Raw genomic sequence first — 25511 nt, 5'->3', positions numbered from 1 at the left:
TTTGTAGATCCATGGTTTTGCCCTCTGTTAAGTCTTCTGGGAACAATGATGGTGCTTTGCATGCTAGACCAGAGAAAATGATTATTACAGTGCAAAAATTTCTCCAGATACCTTTCATTTCATAGACATTACACAAAAGCCATGCCATGCTAAATTCTTATCAGTGAAGGGATTTCTTGCATTTCTTCTGTCTTCTTTATTTCTTGCACTACAGGAATGCTCTTACAATGGCCTAAATAATCTTAGAAGTGACAAATGCCAGAAATGGAATTCACTCCTACTGTTCCATTAAGGCTTGAATTTCAGACTGTAAAAGTTGCAGGTTAAAAAGCAAACAGAAGCAAAATCCTTCTCTGTGTCTTGCAGGCTCTACCCAAATCTTACTGCCTTTTCCCTTCGTGCTTTCTTGAATGTGGGTGTGAGGTTTTTTTCCCTTTAAATTTATTTTTCTCCTTATACATGCATTTTAACTAATTGCATATAATATATTACACAGCAGGTTTTTTTTCTATTTCACACCTATCCTACCATTTCCCTGACATTTTTTCCTGGAGATCAGGTGAATCTCATGAAAACTACAGAAGTCTGGTCACTTTGGGGTTTATATAATTTACTGTTCTGCTCACTAAACCTCAAGAGAGATTTGTTGTTAAAACCCATTCGTACCTCATATCATGTTCTTACTAAATTTTATCAATTCTGCAGTTGTAACTGTGTTATTTGGAGGAACTGTGTTCCTGGAGATCTGGAAGATGAAATAAAACTCTACAAAAAACTCCACTTAAAAAAAAGGCACTGGAATGAATTTGAAAAGAAAGGGAAATTTTACTTTGAGCATCTTTCCTAACAATTGGAGGATTCTTTTGTACCAAGTCTCGCTACTGGAATGAAACCACACTCAGAATTGCCAGCTAAATTTTGCATTGTATTGTAGCATGAATAAAAAAGCTTGATGTACTTGAGTTAGCTGAGTAAGGGTTGGTCTGTATAAGAGCTGTAACTTATTAACAACCCATTCCCACCAGTTTTAGAATGATGCTTTTGTCAGCACTGCTGCCCAGCACTGTGCATGGTTACAGGCTAAGAGAGCCCTGGGCTCTGCTACTCAAAACTCCTGCTCCCTGAGACAAAGCTTTCTTTTTTTTGCCCCCCCCCCCCCTTTTTTTTTTTACCAACTGGTGCCTGCACATGCTGAGGGTTTCTGCCAGCTGACAATTACACATTTTGCATTTGTGAAGAGTGCTGGGAAACATATTGAAGAACTGAGGTTAATTATAATCAGAGGTGTGCTGATTGAGAAGACAAGAGCCTGGGTAGACTGGAGACAAGCTTTGAATGTAACTACTTGAACTCTAGGCTGTCAGCCCCTCAGGATCCATCAGCCATCTTTTATCTTATGTGTGTATTCATGTTGCAAATAGGGCACATTTAACAGACTTAAATAAAACTTTCCTGGCCTGCTGGAGAATTAGATCAAGAAACGGTGAAAAAGAGAAATAATTAAAAAATAATAATTATTTCGAAAACAATTGTGCCACTGAACAAATTCCTTTGTGCACTGTATTCAGTAGGAAAAAGTTGGAACTGAAATCTGACCAGATACTACACATGGATAAACCTATACAAACAGCTATTGGTAAGCATCAGATAAGAGTACACCTGATAAATCAAAGCATAAATATGTCACTTGAGAGGATTTGGAAGCTAAGACACCAAGAGAATGAAGTAATTTTTAAGGCCAACTTAATTGTTGTATACAACTGTATAGACCAATGACATTTACTAGATACCAAGTCTTTAATCTAGCAGGCAACTCTTTAATCAGAGCAGAAACATTGGAGACAGAAAAAAAAACAAAAAAAAACCCTCAAGATAAGGTGGAAGTTTTACAGAAAAGGTGATTACTAGATTTCCTTAGTGGTATAGAAGTCATCTGTCAGGACTCTTTCACACAAGATGAGACAGTTTCCTTCATCCCCAAGTGCTGGGCAGGAGTAGAGAGAAGGGAGGTGGAACTCTCTGGCATCTCTTTGAAGCAGAGATCATTGCTAATAGTTTCTGCTGTCTTTAACATGGGTGACAAATACCAGTCATACATCTGTGCTGCTCGTGGCACATCTTCTGTGGAAAACTAAAATCCAGGAAGACATGGTTTTGACAAAATATGATTTAATGAAACAAAACAGAGTCATATTTAGAATACAAACCAGTTGTTTGCTCAAGCCAGAACAAATGCTTAGATGCTGATTGTAACAAACACCTGTTCCTCTGTGCAAATGAGCAAGAAAGTTTATATATCCTGTCTTCCATCTCAGACTCTGCACCTCTCTAAATTTAGAGCCTGCTATTCTTTCCTCTTGCTACCTTCAAGTGGCACAGAGAAAAAGAATCTAATCCTCTTGCATTACCACAGTGTATATGGTTACACACTGTGTTTCCCATAGACAGCTCTGCCTCTGGTATTTCCCAGGGGTCTTGTCACTGACTTAGTAATCTATATGACTATTTTTTTATATCTAGTGTTTCAGTTTGATTTTGTTCAGGTGCTTTTAGCCAAATAAAAATACATTCTTTATTATTTAAATAATAAATATCCTATATTTTTTGGCTGGCGAAAGAAATTACATATAAAATATATAGGCATAACTTACCTACTAAGGCATCAAATATGGGGGTAATTAGTTTAGCACAATTTGAAGAGTTAAATAAGTACTACCAGAATAGACATAAGAAGAAAAAATTGACGCAAGTATGGGGATAAAAAGTCAGATATTGTGAAAATTTGTAAGAATGAGAATACAGTTTCAGGGTAATTAGCTAAATTTGAATAAATTAAGTTTTAAGATTTTTTTTTTTAAGACTTGGAAACTGTAGTTTTTAGACACGATACTCATATTATTCAGTCTGTACTAGGGGGTTGTGTACAGATTTATTGTATTATGCTAAAGTAAGCCTTTTTCTCTTTAAAGCTAATTTGGAACTACTTCCAGTCAGCCATATGGACAAACCCATCCTGTTTTTCAGAGAAAGTAATTTAAGTACATAGATAAAATCTGTGCAGCACCTCTTGCCTTGAGAGCAGGCTTTTTGTCATTTTATTTTTTGGCACAGGTGAACCCATTGGAATTCTGCCATTTGTCTTTACAGAGACTAGGTTCTACCTATGCTGTTTCACGGTCTTTTGGGAAGTATCTTTGATGTTGTTTCTGACAGAAAACATAAGTTAAGCAGGATGGAAAAGTCAGTGGCAAACCAAGTAGAGCATTTTCATTAAAAACTAATTTCATGCCTTTGAGGAGCACCCTCTTTCTGTCTGCTCTGTTACACTCTCTAAAACTAATAAAACCTATTTTTCATTATATTAGGCAAAGAAAAATAGTAGTGAGTAGAACTGGAGGTCAGAGAATGAAGGTTTGAACAAAGAAGTGGCTAGTTACAGGATGCTGAAGAGAGAAGCACCTCTTCTAGAGGATGTGGGTGTTAGGCCTATCTGTGAAAAGTGCTGTTGTCTAAGGAGAATGTCAGCAGTAAGGCTCAGTACCTTAAAATGAACAGCTTCTTGCGTTCCAGTGATTTGTATCCTTCACAACAGCGTATTTTGATACCAGCTTTCTAATATCTGATGTGTAGTGGTCCAGCTTCTAGAGGTGCCATGAATCCATGATATTAATTAAGCTGATTCCAGAAATTCTGTCAGGTACCAAAGGCATCACTATACACACACTTCGGTTTGTTTTCCTGTCCATATCAAATGTATCCCTTAGCTGCTTCATATTTTAACAAGTAAAACTAATTGACTCCTGCATGAACTTGGAGTATGCATGCATTATTAATTTAACAGGTAAGGTTTTACTGTATTATTTAAACGTTCCTTTTCAACGCAAAGTGGTTTTACTCTTATTTTTTCTTTCCTACTATCTGTGTTGGTGAAGGATATTCAGAAACCCTTTTTGCAACCTCCCCAGTTATGCACACTGTCCGGCCAACATTCTATAAGGGTATTGTCTTCCTTTTTTTCTCATTATCCATGCAGTAGAGACGAAATCCTATAAGGGTTTGCAATTGAGGCATTTCTAGTCCATTCAGTGACATTTGGCATCAGGGGAGGTTGTACCACCTTCATACCTCTTTTGTCACCTACCATCTCCCCTTACCTTGACAATGTTCTCACATTCCAGCTGTCTGCATTTTACTTCTAGATGCAGAGAAATGATGTTTTCCAGAATTTTGACAATTAGCTGTTGTTAAGTATTTGGCAGTTTTTGTGGTGCAGGGCATGCTCAGCAGAGTATATAGATTTTACTTTATAATTTCATAGTGTAGTAACTGCCTAGGATTGAACTACCAAATACACTACTACTTTAGTCACCGATTTCCAGTAATGGAAGCAATGACAAATGCACTATATGTACCTGTATAGAGTCCAAATTAACATAGTAACTTCTTAAAATATATATTTTTTTTAATGTATGAAGTCACAATTTCGTATTCTGCTTTGTTTTTCTATTGTGTATTCAGTGCAACCACTTTACCCAAGGATCAGAAATGTTACAACAGCTGCTGCTGAGACCTATGCCAATATCAGTTGGGAGTATGAGGGACCAGATCATGCGAACTTTTATGTTGAATATGGTGTAGCAGGCAGTAAGAAGTCATTTCATTAAATTTTCCTGATGTTTTCAGATATATTTTCAAATATTTTTTGTAGTAAATGTGGTCCTAAATTGACCTAGTGTTAATGGTAGCTCTTAAATATCTAAAAGATTTTTTTCTTTCATTTGATTGGGAAGATAAAATTTCATTTTAATAAATACAATAGGTAGCAGGTATTTGATGCTCAGGTAGAATATCAGTCTTTGTTCCTTTATATTATTTTATAAATTCTTTTGAATGTGAACCTGTAAAGATGTAGTTTGCATGAAGTTGTCATGTAGTCATTACACGTGTAAAAATATAATTACTTGCATTAAAATAGGATATAACATTTTCATAAATTATTCATGATCCAGGAAAAGAAAAGAATTAAATAAGAGAGTGAAGAAAAAATAATATTGTTTGTTAAGTTACCTTAAAATAAGGTGTCAACCAACTTACGTACTTGTAGTAGCATAAACTCAATTTTTAATCTTTGATAATACCAGCAATAATAAACCCAAGATTCTTCTATTCAAATACTTCTAATTTTATGGCTAAAGATCAACAATCTGAGACTTGGAATATTAATGCATTTTTCTGGATATTGGTAAAAGAATTAGCCTAGACTGTACAAGAAAAAAGAAAATTATCAGAAAACATGATAAGCTAAGGTTTTGAAGTAGAACACAGATGAAGTAAAATTGACTGAAACTACAGAAATCTAATTTAATTAGATGATTAAAATCTATTTTAATGTATTTTAAAATTGCAAGTTCAATAAGCCTATTAAAATAAATTAAAATAATATTTCTCTAGTACAATGGAACAAATGTTTAAAAGAGTTTCATAATGATGTATAATGTCTTTTTCAATATATTGCATGCAATATATTACTTGAAGTCATAATTTTATATGATTTTACTATTTTTTTGAGAGAATGCTTATATTTTTTTCAGCCAGTCCATAGTTGAGTTGAGTAACTGTTGATAGTGTTCTGTCTAGAAACTTTCAGTATTACAGAGAAAATTAAAATTCCAATATGTTGTTTTCCTAAAATTTTTGTAGGCAAAGAAGATTGGAAAAAAGAAATTGTAAATGGTTCTCGAAGCTTCTTTGTGTTAAAGGGTTTAACACCAGGAACAACATATAAAGTCCGGGTTGGTGCTGAGGGCCTGTCTGGTTTTAGGAGTTCAGAGGATGTGTTTGAGACAGGTCCAGGTGAGGCACATGGTACCCATTCTCTGTTGTAGCCAGAACTGTGGTAGAGCAAGTGCTGAGACATTGAGCTAAAGAGATGTTGGAGTCAGCATCTTTGCATGTTCCTTTTTTTAGAACAATATTGAATTATTTTATAAACTCCTTTCTAATGCCATCACACTTCCTTATGTAGATGGTGAATGTTTTCATCCTTTCAGTTGACTTGTCTGGTGTTTATATTGGGGCAAGATACTCATTGCTCACCATCCATCTGTGTGATGTGCAGTGAAGATGACCTATCCCATTTATTTCTGCTTAATATAAATAGATGGATGTATTTAAATAGCATAAACTGTAATAGACCCACTATCTGTTTTTACAGCTGACAATCTGTATATGATCAGTTTTAATAAAAAAATCCCAAACCCTAAGCTCAAGTGTTTGCATAATCAGAATTGCAGATTCAATGTGATGCTTCATGTAATATATTTATACCAAAGTTAAGAGATACTTACTTGTAAATGTTTCTTTTCCTGTCATTCACTGGTTTGAGATAGGTTTTGTGTCATAACTATATCCTGTGAATCAGTAAGGCAGTTTAAGTTCCTTGGTTTCAGTATTTTCAGTCATATTTCAAATATATATTTCTTTATAGGCAAATCACTGATGCTTCATTTTTCTCAAAGAAAAGGCTTTGTTGGAAGTTTTTTTTTATGTTATGCTGAATATGTCATTGCCATCACAGCATGTTCTTGGTCAGCTGTTATTATTATTATTTGTACACTTGCTAGCCACTTCTGCTCATTCCAAGCACGTCTGTCAATTCCTAGTTTTTTAGCAGTAGCCTCACCAACTTAGAATGTTATGATTTAAGAAAGTAATTATAAAATATTAAAATATGTTTGAACAGTATGTATTAAATATCAGACAACACCATAAACAGTGAATATGCCACTTTCAAAGTAAGCACTTTCTAAAATCGTAATTTTTTAACTTTCTTTTGTTCCATTTCTGTTCCCAATTTATCATGTGGCAGGAAAGCTTTGATGAAAACCCTGGTGCTGAACAGCATTGCCAGAGTGCATGGCCTAAACACAGAGGTTATTTATGCCACAGAAAAGTAGTGGTATAAAACCAGACCTGTAAAATTTTATTCACATACAAATCCACAGCCTAAAGCAGCAGTGATCAAGGATCAAGACTAAAGTATAATTCAAAACAAGCTGAATGTGGAAACATTGCTAAAAGCATCTTTCTGCACAAAAAGTAGTGATCCAGTAGATAGGGAATCCTGTATGTACCCAGTAGCCCTGGCCTCATGTCCTTGAGTAAAGGAAGAAGGGAATTGAAAGACACTCTTTTCTTCTTCTTGACAATGGAATGGTTCTGTGTCCAACATTAAATGATATACATAGCATATTTCTTGCAGAAAACTGGTGTGTCCCACTGTCTTCAGCCTAAATCAAAGTTTTTAAACACTGCAGTTGGATAAAGAAGAAAATATTGGAACTTGGAATGAATGCTTAATTAGGAATAAAACTGCAATATTTCACATGTGAGGCTTTTGCCACAATTTTCTTTGACAAGCATACCTATAGAGAATTTTCATAGTGTGAGGGTTTGTCTTTTTAAGCACACCAGTACAGTGTATTGCATTGACTCCTGTATTAGGAGTCCAGTAAATGTCTTTCTGCCTGAAGCAGATAATTTGCTTAGTGTAAGCAGCAAATATTTGCCATTTCTAAAGTTACACTGAGATCTGGAAACCCTTTCCTACTGCAGTAGGTTAAAGAATACAGGAGGCTGTGTAAGTTTGTTTTCATCTTTACTCTCTCCCATCTCTCTTGCATATTTTATGCATGACTTGTTTTGCTTGGTGTTATTTCTTACTACATTTGAATGTTAACTGTGCTTTTGCATTTTGTCACAATATGTATCATACAGCCTTTAATGCCTTATTGTAAATGCATATGTGCAAAACTCAAAATAAGTTTAACCTTTCTGTGAAAACAAAAATTTATTTAAATTTTATTTATAATTCAGAGGAAGATTGCCTTTGTGATTTTGTTCTGACTTATATATTTATAATTATGTATGTATATATGATATAGAAAGTGTATAGATATACATATAAGCCATAGGCATTTTTATCCAAAAATAGTTTAAATTGCTGTGCATATAAGAAACAGTCAGCTTCTAAAATATCAGAAAGGATAATCTCAAGCAATGGCTGGGAAATCTCCTGATTGTAACTCCACAGTAACCAGACAGGTTCATTCATTTGTCTGTTTAAATTAAAATAAAGTCATAACATTGCCCAACAAGACCAAAAAGGGGCAGCAGAGTAAAGAATTAATCTTAACTTGGTTCTTCTGAAATGGAATGTATGTTGTTATTCCATATGGAATGCAGATAATGTTTTCAGATATCAGAGGTGCTTCTGACCATTGAGAGCTGCTGCCCTCAAGCCTTCTGTCTCAGCCTTTCTCTTAGTTGATAAATAACATTGAGATATGGGCATGAATTCTGGTGTTGTTCAAAGGCCAGCACCAGCACAGAGCAGGTGTCACCCGGAATTCTTTGTAATGGGAAGAGTTTAGTCTGGGGCACCTGGAATTGTGGCTGGAAAACTCAATGCTCCACTGAAAACAGATTCCCTCTCATGTTCTTTTATGAGCCTTTCTGTGTAGACATAGCTTCTCTAAGGAGAGGTGGACATTTTGTGGGGCTCTGGGACTTTCACATTTCTACTTTTAAAGGCATGAATGTATTTTGTCCTCCACTTCAGTGGAAGCAAGTCTGGAGACCTTTCCTAGCACATTTAGGAGAACATGGTGTGCCAGGGGAGCTGATGTGCTCACAGCATACAGGCAAAGGTGCTGACTGAAGGTCTCAAGGATAATGTGATTATAGTGTGAAGTGTCTTCTAAACTGAGATCTGAAGTACTATTGATCCTTACTAAAATCCTAGGTAATTTACTGGCTGTGACCCATCCAATACCTTATCTCAGGAAGCCAGAAAAACAAATGCTGAAACAAAATGCCATATGAGTTGTGTAGGCAGTGATTTGCTTTCCTTATTCATGTGAGAAGGGGATCTTTATCTCCCAAATAGCAAGAGGTCTATTGGGAAGAGTTTCTAATTCTTGGGTTTAGGGGTCAGAGAAGCAGGTGGGGAACAAAGGAGATAGGTTTGGATGGACGACCATCTTCCTCTACTTCATGTTTTCTGTCTGTAGCATGTATCCTGAACACCCTTGCCCTTTCCCATTTTTCCTAACAGGAAATTCTAAGGCCAGTTGCCTGTCATGTGTTTTCAAACAGGGGAACAGAAAATCAGCTTCACAAGAAAAATCCTCCTACTGTGTTGAAACACGGTAGGAGGGATCCAGCCCTCAGACTGCACAGACATTTCCTGACCTTATCTGTAATCCTAATGTTTCCTATGTAGTTGGCTTATAATTTACATTACCTTCCAGCTAGAGTCAGCATTTGGAGAGAAACAGTGCCAGGAAAAGGCTTCCCAATGGGATTGTGTTAAGTCCTCACTAATGCTAAATTATGGCAATCATGATGAATTGTAGGATGAGGTACGGATTTGAGGAGAGGACAGAAACATGATGCTTGATAAGGCTTTAAAGGATGCTTCATTGTTGATTTTTTTAGTTGAAATTGAATGCTAGGGCCTTGAATGACCCATCTGTTTCCCCATCTCAGACTAATGGGGGTGCATTAGCTAATGAGTATTGGTTTTTTATTCATTTTGAGAATGCAATTGACATGTTTGTGTGAATTATAATTTGCAATTTCATTTCAGTAGTTCAATTAATGTAAAATGGTTGAGGATACTTTTGAGGTGTCTGAAAAGTAGTATTGTGCAAAGTTGTTGCTAAGCTCAAATGCCAGCAGAATTCTATATTCAAAAGTAAGTTCTATGGACAGGTATTTGGAAATATTTTAAATAACGGAAATATTCACAAAATAAAGTATCTCTGTTTCTATTTCATTCTACTTTTCAAAGTGAATGTTATTCCTTAAAGAACAACGTATTCTGGCTGTCATTTATTGGAACTGGCAGAGCATTAAGATGCAGCAAAACATTTTATTTTTCTTTTTTTATTCTCCAGCAATGGCAAGTCGGCAGGTAGACATCGCTACTCAAGGATGGTTCATTGGTCTCATGTGTGCTGTTGCTCTTCTGATCTTGATTTTATTGATTGTTTGCTTCATAAGAAGGAATAAGGGTGGCAAATATCCAGGTATGCTATGTAACAATGAGAGTAAAGATCTACTGGTAATCCAGTAAGACAGATCTTGGGTTTACCAGAGAAATTACATTTGCTGCTGGTTTACATTTATGTTGAATCAGTCTTATCATTTGGTAGGACTGTTAGGAGAAGTCTGCCTATTGGTAAAAAAAAAATCAATCCATTTAAGCATAAGAAAATTGTCTCCTCCATTCCTCAAAGGCCATATTACTACATTACCACTCTAGAGAGGTTTGAGCTTTATTTGAGATACTCTCTTCTCCCACCCCACTTTCTGAAGTCTAATCCAGGTGGGTTTGACCCACTAAAACGACCAACTAAGATTTAGTTGGTCAGAAAGTATGGAAACATGTGCCAATTCATAGCTGCCAAGTTACTTTAATATGCTGGGAATGCATTTCATAGGATAAATCCCTTCATACATTATTTTCTTTCAAATATATTAGTCTCCTTCTCAGAAGTTGTGTCAGCTCCAGAATTTTTGCAGCCAAAGTTGAAGCTACCATCTTTTAGTTAGGGTGTTTTTTCTGCTATATGTTTTTCTTTGCAAGAGTCTTTTTAGTTTTTCTTGTTAAATTTCTACTTTTTTTTACCAGTGTACTTCTGATAACTAGTGTCAGTGAACACTTAAAACTTTATCTCTTCATAGGTAAATCTTGTATAGCTGAATTTAGCATAGCAGGCGATTTTTATAAGATAAGATCACATTATTAAGTACAAAAATCTGTGCAGTCTCACTGATTAATTGTTTTGTTGAGATCAAAGATTTGACAGCAAAAATGAAGAAAGAGACACTTCTGTCCCAACAGTCTCTGCCCATGGAGAAAAGACAGATGAGTAAGGAACACAGCATTATATATGAATTAAGTTATAGGCTGATGACATAATCTTACATTTTTTCCCTAATATTTGAATTTTTTTAAGACAACATGAGGTTACAGAGAACACAGGAAAAGTGACTTTTAGTGGAGAGAGCTGAGGAAAGAGAAGGAAAATGAGGATGATGAAACAAGTGAAGTGATGAAACTAAAAAGAGTAGGGAGTGAATCACTGTCTAGCAGAGTAAAACACAACTTGAGTAAAAGTGTAGAAGACAGTTGGATGCTGAGGTTGTCATTATGTTGTGGAGATCCCTGCTCTGCCCTTTGTTTCTCTGCTTCTTCAGAATTATTTGCTTTAAGGATGTTATTTTTTTATTATTATTCACACATACATATGCATATGCACATGCAGACACCTATATAAAAATGCTCTTAACTGAATAGGTATGGTAGACATTGACTATATAAGTTTTCAAGGTTCATTATGTACTCTTCTTTATAGCTGTGACTCTGGAGCTAATTCTATTTCTTGTGTCATTGCAAATGTACTGTTCCACAGGTAGGGACAAATGCAAAGCACAACACTACTGAATCTCTTTTTCTCATAATTTTAGCAAGTCCTCTTGAGATTGCTTATGGTTTCAAAACAGTAATAAATTATTTTGGGAGGAAATTGCAGCAGCCAGATCCATTTCAAGGTTTTATGCATTATTGTAATTATGTTAGAAAATAGTGTCAGGAATGATTAATATCATCTTTAACATCATATAAACTGATAATGCACAAATTATGTGTGGAAATTACCAGAGTAAAAGATAAGATCTCATCTACTGGATTATGTAATTGTGTCTGATAAAAAAAAGGGAGAGATTTGGGTAGTAGCCAGAAAAACATAAATAAGAAGGCAAAGGGAAGAGCTATAAAGATGATTCTAGAAGTCAGTATACTTGGTCAACAAATGTAACTTCAAGAAATTTGCATCTTCTATAAGCATCTGTCTTCTCAGGTGAGATTCTGTGTCAAAGGACACAGTGCTGCATGCTTTTACATAGAGAAAAGTTAAATGGATTTTTTCCAAGCAGTGAATGGTGACTAAACCTGTCACAAGGATGTGTGAGAGATACAACTGTGTTAAATTTAGGTTCCAGTGTAGGTGGTTTGGCTTTGTGTTTGAACATGTTATAGAAAAGAAGAAATTAAAAGAACACGTCTATTTTATCCAATATTAATAATTCTTAAAATAGTTTTTAAAATTCCCTGGAGTCTTTGTGCAGTAAATGAAAGCAGAAAGTGTACAAACTGTCAGTGAACACAAGTGGACTTCATTTAGTTTTATCAATCAGTATGAGAGGAATATCAAGAGGAAATACAGAGCATGGATAAGTAAAACTAAATTATTTGGATTTCAATAACCAATACCTCTATTCATAACATAAGTAGCCAAAGTATTTTAGTAGGATTTTTAACAAAATTTTCTCTTTTGTGCTAGAAATGAAAAGAAGAAAAAGTTTTACTAATGCAGAATGATGTACTGTATTTTGTACTTGAATGAAAACAAAATTTTATAACTAATAAACAGATCTTTTCCTTCAAAAGAAAAAAAATGTAACAGCCTCAGGTCCCAGTTCAGGAAATGAATTTTATTCAAACCATGTTCCTGCCAAATGGGGCCAGCTTGATAAATTAAAGTCTTAAGGTTTCTCATCTTCCAGTGTAATAATAGAAGTTACTATTTCAAATATTTTAGTGAAGGAAAAGGAAGATGCACATGCTGATCCAGAAATACAACCTATGAAAGAAGATGATGGAACATTTGGTGAATACAGGTGAGCAATTGATGTGGTTTGTCATGTTCACTGTTCATGTCACACATGTACTGTATATAATATCACATGTATTAACTCAAAACTAACTTTTTTTTTTTTTCATGTTGACAAAGATTCTGTATCCAGGGTTTTAGAACTATAGAAAGCATTTCAACCACACCCATTAGAAAAAAACCCAAAGCCATTCACTAATGTAAGGTGAAATCCAGATTCAAACATGATTGTCTCAAAGTAAGGAATCTTTATTTCATGCAGTTAATATACCAGATACAGTGTCCAGCCAGTAAGGACACATTTAGCATTATGGTTTTTGAAAATACATTTCTAATTCAAGCCTAATAAAGACAATCTTGTGTTACACTGACTGGAAAACAAATGCATTTAAAATGGCTGCCTGTACTAACACCTAATCCAGTAACAAAGAAGTGATGTTATTCCCAGAGGTAAAGGAATGTCCTCCAAGGAAAAGCAGATCTCCCTTTCATGTATTTCAGTGCAAGATACACAGCAAGCAGCTTCAAAGCATGCAACAAGAGCTCCTATTCCATACTCTCTTCTTTTATTGTAACTGTAGTCTGGCTGAATCTCCTGGCATCACAAATAGCATGCCTTGACTTGTCTGCTCATATCACACATATGAGTATTGTTTATTAAATAAGCAGCATTTTATTTGTTGGTTTTGACTAGTAAAGGCAATAAAATTATTTTGTAAATATGCCAATATCATTATGTTTTGCATAGGTGTCACAATAGATTTTACAGCTCATTCCTGTGTCAAAAGCATTATAAAAGCCCATTATTATTTTGAAGGTGTGACATTTACAAACATACGTAGAAAAAGGAGTTTTTTCAAGAAGGATCCACTCTGTTGCCATAGCTTCTTCATAGAAGGGAAATGTTCATCTCTGACTGCAATAAATATCCAGCTCTGAATGCCAAATAGCAGTTTCTGTTTATTCTTCTTTGGTTTAAGCAAACAAACAAACAAACTCACAATACTCTTTTCTGAGGTTAATGAGTTCAGAATGGTATTTTAAGGCAGCATTAAGTGCATACAAATTAACCAAATTCAGCTGATCAAAAGGGAAGTGTGAAGCTGTGTTTGGAAGGTGGTAACACAAGTACTGTCTAAATTCTCCTAGGCAATCCAGTTTGCATTCTCCTTTATCACTCCCTGCTTTTTCGGTACTTGGAACTTCCAGCAGCAGAAGCTGACCTTAATCCAGGATTGTACAGATGATGTGACCTCACTCTATGTTTTCTCAGGCCAAGAATAAAACTATTCAAGTCTGCTTTCATGTGTGACCTATAGCAAGATTTGAATTTTTGTCTCCATAGTTAAGTGGCTTGAGTTAATCTACAGAATCACCTGGTGCTGTATTAAATTATTTTATAAGGCATTTATCCACCTCATGTTTAGTGAACATGGACAGATGCATGCTAAGCTTTCCCACATGTTCAGTTGAAAGAGCTCATCCTATTTATAATGCAAAAACTCCTTTCTGAAATATATTTCTGTGTAATTAGTCTATACTGGCCTTTCCTCTTTTTTCCTTAGTGGCAGGGCTACAGCAGCAACCAGTCAGATTACAGAAGATATCTTGGCATCCTCTCTGCAGCCCAGCATCACTGCAGTCACTCAGTTCCCAGTTTGTCTGCCTCAGATGGTGCTGGTCATGATTCAGAGCTTCTTTGAGGATAAAGGGTAGAGGGTTTCCCTTGGAAAAAAAAAAAAAAACAAACAAAAAAGAAAAGAAAACAAAAAAGGTAATATTTGAAAGATCTAGGAATTCGAGTATTTTGAACTTTTTTCGTCACTTCAGGTCCATGTCTGCTTGGACAGGAAAGAAACTGGACAAGGAAAAGAAAAGAAAAGGTAGCTGTGCCAATTCTCCTGAAGCAGACCCTGTCTTTACCAAAGCAAAGTCTGTGAGATCTGACAGAGCCAACTCCTTCAAAAGGTCAGGGGATCAATACTCCAGCAGCAGATCAGAGATCCCTTACACCAGGAGGAGGGCTAGGCAGTCTTCAGAGATGACGAGGGTTAGTTCTGTCTCTGCTTCCCTCTGCCAAGAGAAAAAGAGGTCAGACAAACAGAAGCACAGGCATGGCTCTAGACATCATTCTTCTGAACATCAGATAATGGGGTTGGAGGAGGGCTCAGATTCTCAGGCAGGACAGCCATCCCTTTTCCAGCAAGCCCTCAGCTGCAACTCCGTTCATGACCCACTGGCAAGGGAGGATTCTTCTCTCCAGCACTGGCTCAGCCACCCCCCAGACTACAGCTCAGATTCAGAAGACACTCAGAGCTCCTGCCAGAGGAATGTAAGACCTTCTGCTTCCTACTTCTCTGAATCTGAAAAGAATTCATTAATGAAATCTGTCATTTTGCCTGAGCTAGCCACTGTCTTAAAGGATGCTTTGAGAGCAGCCAGACAAAGTGTAACTTCTGTGGCACAGCCTAGGTCCTGTTCAGTCAAGCATCCCAGGGTACCAATTACAGAAGTTCCAGTGGTTCCTCTAGGAGCAACTGGGAGCAGTTCCCAAACTTTGGAGTCTGGCCATGTCGACAGTTTAAAATATCGTGCAGGTCCTGGAAAGGAGACGTCTGTGGCTGACAAGGCCTTGGAGGCTGAATCATCCCCTGAAGACTGGGAGGTCTCATCTGAATCCCCTACAGAAGACCAAGAAGGACCGGATCCTCTGCGGAAATTTGACATGGAGAACCAGAATTACCTGTTCAAGCACATAAAGAGAGTGTTAATGCTGAAGTCTTCCAAGTCTCAATGTGCTTCAGAAGAACTGCCTATCCCCTCTGAAGAAGATAAGGTAGATAATGCACTTCCTATCCATTCAGCAGTGGAAGATCTTGTCTGTAGGATTTGGGATAATCCTGAGGCAAAGCATGAAGTCCCAGCAATCCTGCAGAAGCTGTATCCACTTCCAATGGATAAAGCTGCTTTGTGGGGGACCTTGCCTCAGGTAGACAGGTTGCTGGTTACTAGTGATGCAGTGCCTGCAGGTACTCTCCCTAAAGATCCTACTGATAGAAAGGTTGAGGAAGCAATTAAAAGATCTTTCAAGCTAGCTGCAGCTCAGCTTGGAGTATCTATCTATTGCACTTATGCTTCTAGAGCATTACTAATATGGTTGGAAGAAGAACAAGCCAGATTCCAAAGGAAATGGGTCCCATCTGGCGCCATGCAGAGGAAACGCAGGCTGTGTAAAATTGCAGCTAATTTTATCTATGATGCAGCTGGGGATTCTCTTAGGCTCACCATTAAAAACATGGCATGCCTCACTGTAGCCTGGAGAGCTATATGGCTGCGTCCCTGGAAATCATTCCTTGATCTAAAATGTAAACTGCTGTCTTTACCATACACAGGAGGCAAGCTATTTGGTGAATCTCTGGTCCAGGTCATGAAGGATTTCTCAAAACAAAAGCACTCCTTACGTCAGCTGAAAAAAACAAGCTCTGTTGGAAGCTCTTCATTTTCTTATCCTCACAAGTGTTCCTTTCGTTCTCCTCCCAAGTTTAAAGGAGGGAAGGGAAAGTATAGGGTCTCACAATCATTTCATGCCAAGTACGAAAGGACATCTCACTTTCAGAGAGACACCAGACCATCAAGAGGAACTTTCTAAAAACACAGACTTGCTTTCTCCTTTCTCAAGAACTCTGAAGAGTAAAAGACTTGGAAATTTGTACTGAATAGACTTCAATATTTCTGGACAAGTAACCAAATGCTTAGAAAATCAGTTGTTTCAAAATAAGAATGAAATTACTTAAATCTTAACTACTAATTAAGATCTCTTAGGAAATTCATAGCTCTCTTTCTTAGGGGAGGTTTTTTGTCACTTTGAATTTCTAGGCTTCCCAGCATTCTGTATAGCATGGAATTGTTTGAAGTTCAGCTTCCTCCAAGAATGTCCTTTGTACAGAACCTGCCAACACCAGATTTTCCTGCCATATGGATCTAACAAAGGAAAGAATGCACTAGGAAACACAGGTGTTTCAGCCACCACATAATGACTGGGTAGGCTCTGCTCCTGTGCCTGGAGACTACCTGCACCTTTACCTAGTAAGGGGAAACTGTCCCTCTCTGGCAAGCTGATTGCACTACAACCCCAGTGTTATCCTGAGTGGTAGAAGACTGAGATAATAAATTGTCAGCAGTGGATGCTTACACCAAGAAACTGCAAGAAACACAAGAAGTACCACAAATATATGTTTATTTTAATTTAAAATAAAATTAAAGACTATCTAGAGCTTATGTTCAGGTCAGTGTAGGTGTATAAATGGGACAATGTCCTTCTCTTTCCAAGAATTTCATGGGCTCCAGATCTCAAGAAAAATACAGAAGTTATGGATTCTACAGACCTGTGGATTCCTGGTTAAGGAGTGAGTGCAGGCATGCATTTGTTAGTTAACTCAGAGGAAGTTAGAAAGTCTAATGCCTCCGTGCAGCCTGCAAAATGGTCTTAGTAAGATCAAACAGGACAAAGAAACTGCAGTGGCAGGACTACTAGTGTGGTCATATAGGATATTTTTGCACCTTTTGTTGAGATAATTTGTCTCTTCAGCATTTTGACACATGAAATATTTTTCCTAGAAAGTCTTGGATATGCTATGAGGCTTTCTGGAAATGGTTGGTAGAGGGTTCTGAGATTGCTAGATAATAAATTTCTTCTTGTTCTGACTCAATTAACGATGAGGATATGGTTTGAAATTACAGTAGTATGTTTTTTCTTTTGTTTTTTTTGTATTTGAGTTTTACTGCATCTTAGGTATGTTTCCAGGAGGACTAAGCAATGATTTGGGCCTCAGCACAAATTCTAAGCCTGGTCTCTTCTAGAGCAAGAGTTGGCCAATGGACTGCCTGAAGAATTACTGTTTCTGCATAGTCTGATTGAGTTTGGCAGTGGTCTTACTGTGTCCTCATTTATGCACACATTTTTCTTTAGTGTTTCTTATTCTAATGCTTGAAGATCTGTGTCACTGCTTTTTAAATCAGTGCTTTGATTTCCCTATGTATAATTTTCCACCAGAAAGAGCTAAGGTGGAAAGTTTTATTTAATTTATCTCAGGCAGATTTTTCTTTAAAGATTTTCCAAGCAGTGACTCAGGTTCTTTGACTAACAACAATTTTTTCAACCCTTTGCCATTCAAAGCCAGAGCTTAATCTGCCAGTTTTTCCAGCTTCTGCTGGGATTAAAGATTGAGGATTATAGAGGTGCTAGAGAAAAACTCCTCAGAAAACTAAAATAGGTGTGCTTATGTCTTAGCTAGATAAGAAATAGTAAAATGTTTTGAACATTTTTTGTACACCTGTACACCTGATTGGTACAGGTGTACATAGTGTAAGCAAATAGTTTTTCATCTGCACAGTCCTATAGGTTAGGAGCCTGTTAGGTATTGGGGCAGGGGTTCTACTGGATTGTGCAGGGTAGCCACGTGTAAGGTACTACTGTGGCTTTATGTGACTGCTTATTCTTAAAAATTTCTGTGCTGTTGATCTGAAGGTGCAAAAAAAAGGAATTTACAGCCAACACTTTTCATCTTCTGCATCCTCGTTCTGTTTCAAATCGCCCAGAATTCTTTCCCCATTTCATTTGGTTTATGTTGCCTTTTGCCTGACAGTTGTGTTATATGGAAAAGTAGTACATTGCTAACCATATATTGAGTCTTTTTGCATGTCCATGAATCTGGCAAAGTTTAGTGGGAACTAATTGCCTGCTGGGCTGCAGAGGCATCGTAAAACTGTCTTCCCCATTCTGACTGGTTGCTGCATGTACCCATATCTAAGGAAGAAAATTTGAAAAGTTGAAAGAAGAAAGGAAATTTCAAGGTACATATTTCTTTCAATAACTGATGAGCTTGTGAAATCGAAGTACTTTTTTAAAAAAAATAAATTTGTATTTTGCCCTTACATGTTGTCACCTCCGTTTTTCTTACATCTCTTAATCACGAGCTGCAAGGCTGATGTCTTTCATTAAACTAAGAAGAAAATAAACTTTCATTAAACTAAAGAAAAGAAACATATTTTCATACACTAGCATTCATGAAAAATAGTTAAATCATACTTTTAGAGTAAGAATATTTTTCTTACTAATAAGGCAAGAAATGTGTGTTGTACATGTTAATACTTACCAAATTCACTGGTACATCTCACTATTGACTGAGCAGTTTCCTCCCTAAAAAAACTAGTAATATGAAATTATTTTGTTAGACAACAAATAGTAAAACTATCCCTAGGCTTAACTTTCATGGCTGTCTGACATAAACATAAAATTTCTTTCTGTTCTCACCTGTTGTTTCACCCTTAGAACTTATTATCTTATTATTAATTGAATGCACTGCATACAATACATGACACATATCTCAAAAACTTCTTCAGTTTTCCACTGTAATTTTAGTCAAACAAATTTGAACTTCGTTTTCCATTTCAGGTTATTATAATAGGTTAGGATAAAAGACAGCAAGCAAAATCACTAAGAAAACCTAAAATAAATTACAGTGCATCCCCATTGCATTTTGGAATCCTTTTATGAACAACACTAAGCACGATTAGCAAATTTGGCAGATTTTGTGTCAAAATTTATGGCTTTAACATGTTTGTGCAATCTATTTTTAAATTTTCTACAGTATTAAGTGTTGTACAGCTTATTGGGCATCACTATTCATAAAGCAATGAAGTGTGTTTTGCAGTTTGCTTCTTGGCAGCAAACAGCAAATACAATAATTTCCCCAGAGCACCAAGGTCCCTTCTCTGTTTTGCCCCCTGAGGGTTACAGGAGTGCTGTGCAAAACATTGATGTCTTCACTTCTTTTCTCTCTCTTTCCTGCTTGTTGTATTCCTTTTTATTCCTCAGTTTCTTTTCCTTCTACCCAAAACTTTGTATTCATCTAATGCAAGAGCCATAATACAGTTTGATAAAGAATAAATGGCATATATTTCCTTTTCCTGAGTAAGGAGTGGAAAGCACCCTGGTTAATCCTACACCTTTTTTCCACTGCCAGAATCTTGGCAAACTTTTTGGACATATATAGTGCAAAAAGGGAGGGGATCCCCAGATTCAGATTTAATTTTTACAACTGTGTTCTTAGGCCAGGGCCCACCTGCATTTACATTCCTGAGTAAATCTGCAGTTTTGTTTGGTTTTGGTTTTGTTTTTTTGTTTTAATTATACAGACAGTAGAATTTGCATCCTTACTAAAGTGTAGAAAAATCACAGACACAGTGCAACGAACTGTGTAAGTATTTCTTCATTATTTGACTTAAAAATAGAATTTGTTTTCAAATTTCCAACATGAAAACTTCAAGAGCATAAGTTCTTATACCAAGATTTATCCAACTTATAAATGAAAGTTGAGTTTGATGTTTGATTAAACAGAAAAATCTGGATACTTATAATACAGTGATGTTGTATTATATATTTAGTGTTCCAGTCTAGTAACTTACACTGGGTCTTTGTACAGCTTCTTGAGCAGCTGGAATATGGTACAAATGCAGTTGTAATTGCCTCCATGTTCCGGTGTAAGCAGTTAAGAACTTAGTCACCTAAAGTTGGACAGCAAACTGTATTTGCATTGTTCTTTATTAAGTGGCATTACCCAGCAAGCATTAAATACTTCTTGGGCATTCTTGAGGGCATGGTCTCTAGTTGTGCCAGGGGAAGTTTAGGTTGGATATTAGAAAGAATTTCTTTACGGAGAGGGTGATCAAACACTGGAATGGGCTGCCCCGGGAAGTGGTGGATTCTCCATCCCTGGAGATATTTAAAAAGAGACTGGATGTGGCACTCAGTGCCATGGTCTGGTAACTGCAGCAGTAGTGGAGCAAGGGTTGGACTTGATGATCTCTGAGGTCCCTTCCAACCCAGCCAATTCTATGATTCTATGATTCTTTGGGAGTAGGACTGGGTACCATATCAGAGTGGGAGCCTTCATTTGGCTGAAGTAGCCTGTTTTGATGACTCTGATATCCTCTGATGCGGGCAATGGAGAAATTACATTGTGTGTAAATTTTAAATACTCACTTCTATCCTCAACCTTTTAAGTACAGGGTCCTTCCAAAATGAACTCTCTTTGGTGAAGCCTTTGTAATCTGATGGTGTTTGCATTTATAAACATCTGCACTTTGCTGCTGGATGCTTTACATTTCAGAGGGGCATTCTGCTAAATGTTACCAGCCTGGATGGTTGCAGTAGCAGTGAGCACAGGAGATCAATGATTTGATACTTATCCTCATGCCATGTACACACCAAAACCTAAAAACAAAGTCAAAACTGATACAGTCAGCTTTAGATTTTTTGCCTTTGTGTATTTTAAACATTAGATGTTTCTTACACATTAATAAGGTTTTCACACTGCTGTGTAATGAGAGGACAAGGGGCAGTGGTTTAAAGCTTGAAGAGGGGAGACTTAGGTGAGCCATTAGGAAAAAATTCTTTAATTTGAGGCTGGTGAGATGCTGCCACAGGTTGCCCAGGAAAGTTGTGGATGCCCTCTCCATGGAATTGTTCAAGGCCAGGTTGGATGGAGCTTTGATAGGTGGTCTGCTGGGAGGTGTCCCTGCCTGTGCAGGGGTGTTGAAACTAGATGATCTTTAAGGTCCCTTCCAATCCAAACCACTCTCAGATTCTATGGAGATACATATTCCTACCACGTCTTATATATGTATAGAAGGATAAAATCTCTGGTGTCCTTTTTTTAACAATATACTGTGTGACCTTGCAAATGCTATGTATTTCTGGCTTCTCTGCTTCAAAGATTTTCATTAGGAAAAAAAAATAGGAAGTATGCTATCGGAAGAACTAGGATACTTGTCTTTAGGAATGAGATGGTTAAAATAATTTTCTGAATATATATTCAGTCTAATATTGTGGATATTTTAAATATATTTTAATTTCTTTTATATTCTATACAAGTTTATGTTTTTCACAAGCTGTGTGTCTTTAAATAAAAACCCAAAATCATGTACTCTTTAGTAACTTATATGCAAGTAAAGCCACATATTTTGTTTAGGACAAGGTCAATAATTGTACCCAAAAGTGCAGCTGGTGATAGTGCTTTTTAATTCTAAATGCTTTGGAGCTGCTGCTGAAGTCTTTATCTTGAAACTGAAATGCAGTGCAAAGGATTCTGAAAAGAGCCCAACTGCATCTATGTCATGAACTACAGGCAAGAGTTATTTGAGGCTGCTGCTGGTGCTCCAGCTTTTCCACTGCCAAGGCAAAGCCACATTACTTTGCTATGGGGATCTCTCCTCCCTCTCCTCCCTGCTTTTCTCTGGTTTTTCTGTTGTCCTTCAGATCCCCAGCATCACTGTCAGAACATGGTATGGATTAAGATACAGAGGTTGATCTGGCAAGTAATGCATAAAGCTAAGCATGCCCTTAACTGCTCAACTCTAGCTACTGTAAGCTAAATTGTTCCTTTACCTGCATAAAGTAAATGTTTTAGCAATTTTAGAAGCAACTTATTATTGATAAACTACTGATCACTATCAGGATATGGACTTTGCTTTTCTTCTTAGGCTATTTTCATTTGTTTCTTCTGCACCCTTTTAATGGAATATGTAGGTCTCTTGAAAGGTAAGGTTGAAAATTGCAAGTCTGGCCTGCATTATGTAACAAATTATTTGAAATGCAGCACTTTTATTTTCTTTATACTAGTAAAGAAAATCGGTATATTTCATTTAACCAAATTCATTCTTCATTCATTTTCAAGGAATCAAAGAAAACAAGAAGTTTAACAGACTAACTTCACAGCACATCATAAGCTTGTTACCTTGAAGAAAACATAAATTACTTTTTTCATAGATTTACAACCCACTTTTTAATGCTTGCAGTTGCATTTAAATTGCTTCCAAGCCAGGGGCACAGGCCTTATCATTGAAAAGCCATGCACGATGGACAAAAAAAAAAAAAAGAAAAAGAAACCACAGCTCCCTCTCCCTTCACTGAAGACATTCTCAGTTTAAACCATTCCTACACCATGTATTCATGTCAACTGCATCATATTGAGTTGTCTCTACAATGTGATGTGGGTTTACTAAAGGATTACAGGGTTGCACACGTGCTTTCTATAAACTCTGCATGCATGGATTATTTTGCCTTCATATATAATACATCAGTTAATTCCATTTCTTTGTTTGTGTCTCCAGTGATGCAGAGGACCACAAACCTCTAAAAAAAGGAAGTCGGACACCTTCAGACAGAACTGTGAAAAAAGAAGACAGTGATGATAGTTTAGTTGACTATGGAGAAGGTGTAAATGGTCAGTTCAATGAGGATGGCTCCTTTATTGGACAATATAGCGGTAAAAAAGAGAAAGAACCTGCAGAAGGAAATGAAAGCTCTGAGGCTCCTTCTCCTGTAAATGCCATGAATTCATTTGTGTAACCACAGAACTCGATCCCCTTTGTTTAAAGCACTTGTGCATCCTTCTTCTCATGCTATGAACATGCAGGTAACGGAGCTCCTCACCACAAGATGTTAATGCTATGAGAATCTGCAGGTCAATCCAGTTGTACAGCATAACGACACATTAAGTGGTATGGTAGTATGACTCGAAATACAAAATTCAGATTTTGTTCAGAACTTGGGTGTTTTTACTTTTTTTACAAAGGAACTGACACAACCAATAACATCGACTTGTAATTTTGTTTTCCGTCGAAAATACAGTATAATGCATGGAGAGAAAAAAAGCTACACAATTCACAGATAATCTCGTGTACACTATAAAAACATGGTTTGACACTTTGTTATGCAGTCCTCAGCTGAATCCCTGGATATGAATTCCGTTTTCATTGTCAGAGTGTTATAGTAGTATTATATAGAACTTCAATGTCTTTGTGGACATTGTTGTGAAATTGGTGACTTAATGTCTAGCTATCATATGTCTTTTTGCAAGACAGTTAGGAACAGTATGTACAGTATATAATTGCTAAATGATTTAAGTATGACACTTGCATTTGCTGATGCTTAACGAGACCCTATTATCTGCTCTTTGCTCCTATTACTTTATAGCCTTTTTAATCTATCAAGTATTGCAGCAGTCCAGTGTTCTATTTTTACATCAAAACACATTGAATTGATTTTAGGGCATAAAAGATACGCATTGCAATGCATTTTGGAATTTGTACAGTCACGGAAAAAAACACTTAAAGAATGAGAGAAAATATTCAGAAAACACAGGGCAAAATACATTCAGTGCCTTTATAGCATATGCATTCCATAATGCGCTGTACTACTAAATCAGTTGGTGCAGTAAACTGTGATTAGCAGACTACTATCATTGCCAAATAAAGAAAAAATGAGAAGAAAAAAAAGTGTTATGAAACTGTTGTGCTAAAAATGGAAGGTTTAAAATATTTTAAAATTAAAAGAAAAAAAAAAAGAACAGTATGAATTTTTTTTTCCTTTAAAAATAGAATAAATGCTTTCTAGACAGCTGCGGCACAACATGTTTTCATGGCCTTAGGAAGATTACAGAAACAAAACAAAATCAAACCAAAACAAAACCAGAATGAAATTATTTACTATCACAGCAAAGTAGAAGCTCTTGTAAAACAAATTATTAAAAAACCAAACCAGCCGACTACACCAGCAAGAGTGCATTCCCCTCCCTGTCCCAGCCTGATCAGCGTGGCAGCTTTGTCATTTTCTGCAGCCTGAAGCAGCGTGGGGGTTACTGCTCAGAACCACTGAATTCCATCTGACAAGTGCTAACATGGTTTAGTGGTAAAGTTTTACCAGTATCAGCTACAAAATTATGTTCACGCATACGATATCAATCAAAAGTTTACCTCCAAATATAAATTTTTATAACAACCTATGGTTGAAGGAATGCTCAGTTTCATTTGCCAATAAATTGGTTTTTCATAACTTGCATCAAGTTTAATTTTAAGTAAGCTTTTTATATGTAGATATTTTGTTGAATTTGTAAATACACTTAAAGCGTAGATGCTATATGCTTCTAGGTATTACAGACAAATAAAACAAGAAAGCTTATGTTGTACTGTTTAAGAAGTACTATAGCCAGTGGTGTGCATGGTATTTTAAAGCATCTACTTAATTTTTTTTTTTTTTTCAGTGAAAACAAAGAAGTAAACTCTTCTGCTTTATTTACTTGAGATTCCTAATTGAACCATTCAGAGCTTTTGCCAGTGCATTACATTAGACCACAGTACACCTTGCAGCTTTCATCTATATATTGTAGGTAAAGCACAACTGAAGTAATCACAATTGTAAGCCAGCTGTAATAAGCTTCTTTTGCACCTTGGAGATTTCCAGTAATCAGTTTTCTTAATGGGAACCGAAATAAGAAACGAATTCTACAAACACTGATTACAAAGCACAAAGAGAACATTTCCTTGTAAGGTCTGCCAATGGTTTTGGTAAAAGAGAAATATAATTTTACTCTTATTTAATTGTAGATGCTGAATTATCTGTGCATGTGGGGTAAACTGACAGGCTCACTTCTGTAATAGTGCAACAGATTTTGTATTAAAAATAAATGTGGTTTTAAAATTTCACTGGTTGTTCTGTTTACACTAGCAGTAAAAATCATATCTGATTCACCATGTAATTAAGAATTCAAAGTGGAAGAAGCATAAACAAGTCTGGCAGAGCTTGTTCCCATGATGTTATGGGACTTTATGTACTGTGGCCAAATTACTTATGGAAAGTTGAACATCTTTACATGCTACCATTTGAAAAAATGTGAATTTGTTTGACCATTTCCTATTGAAACATTGAAA

At 36.4% G+C, this 25511-nt stretch overlaps 1 protein-coding gene across 28 annotated transcripts in view; it reads left to right on the top strand.

Annotated features, from left to right (window-relative positions):
• The window catches only part of NRCAM (neuronal cell adhesion molecule), a 151291-nt gene extending 126005 nt beyond the window's left edge, over positions 1 to 25286 (top strand). For 10 of the 28 annotated variants that reach the window (XM_071733604.1, XM_071733600.1, XM_071733605.1 and 7 more), the window contains 5 exons: positions 4519 to 4644; positions 5701 to 5853; positions 9960 to 10091; positions 12669 to 12747; positions 22914 to 23825. In XM_071733604.1, coding sequence (XP_071589705.1) covers positions 4519 to 4644; positions 5701 to 5853; positions 9960 to 10091; positions 12669 to 12747; positions 22914 to 23151 — 728 coding nt within the window. In that variant the 3' untranslated portion in view covers positions 23152 to 23825. Of the gene's footprint in view, positions 1 to 4518; positions 4645 to 5700; positions 5854 to 9959; positions 10092 to 12668; positions 12748 to 13557; positions 13646 to 13889; positions 14090 to 14570; positions 16473 to 22283; positions 22342 to 22913 lie in introns of those variants that run through there. The other 18 variants (XM_071733616.1, XM_071733613.1, XM_071733612.1 and 15 more) reach the window with 8 other exon arrangements.
• Positions 25287 to 25511: the final 225 nt, after the last annotated feature.

Source organism: Heliangelus exortis, chromosome 1, assembly GCF_036169615.1.
Source record: "Heliangelus exortis chromosome 1, bHelExo1.hap1, whole genome shotgun sequence".
Lineage (NCBI taxonomy): Eukaryota > Metazoa > Chordata > Aves > Apodiformes > Trochilidae > Heliangelus > Heliangelus exortis.
The sequence above is the reverse complement of the archived record's forward strand: the minus strand, read 5'-3'. Positions and strand labels throughout refer to the sequence as shown.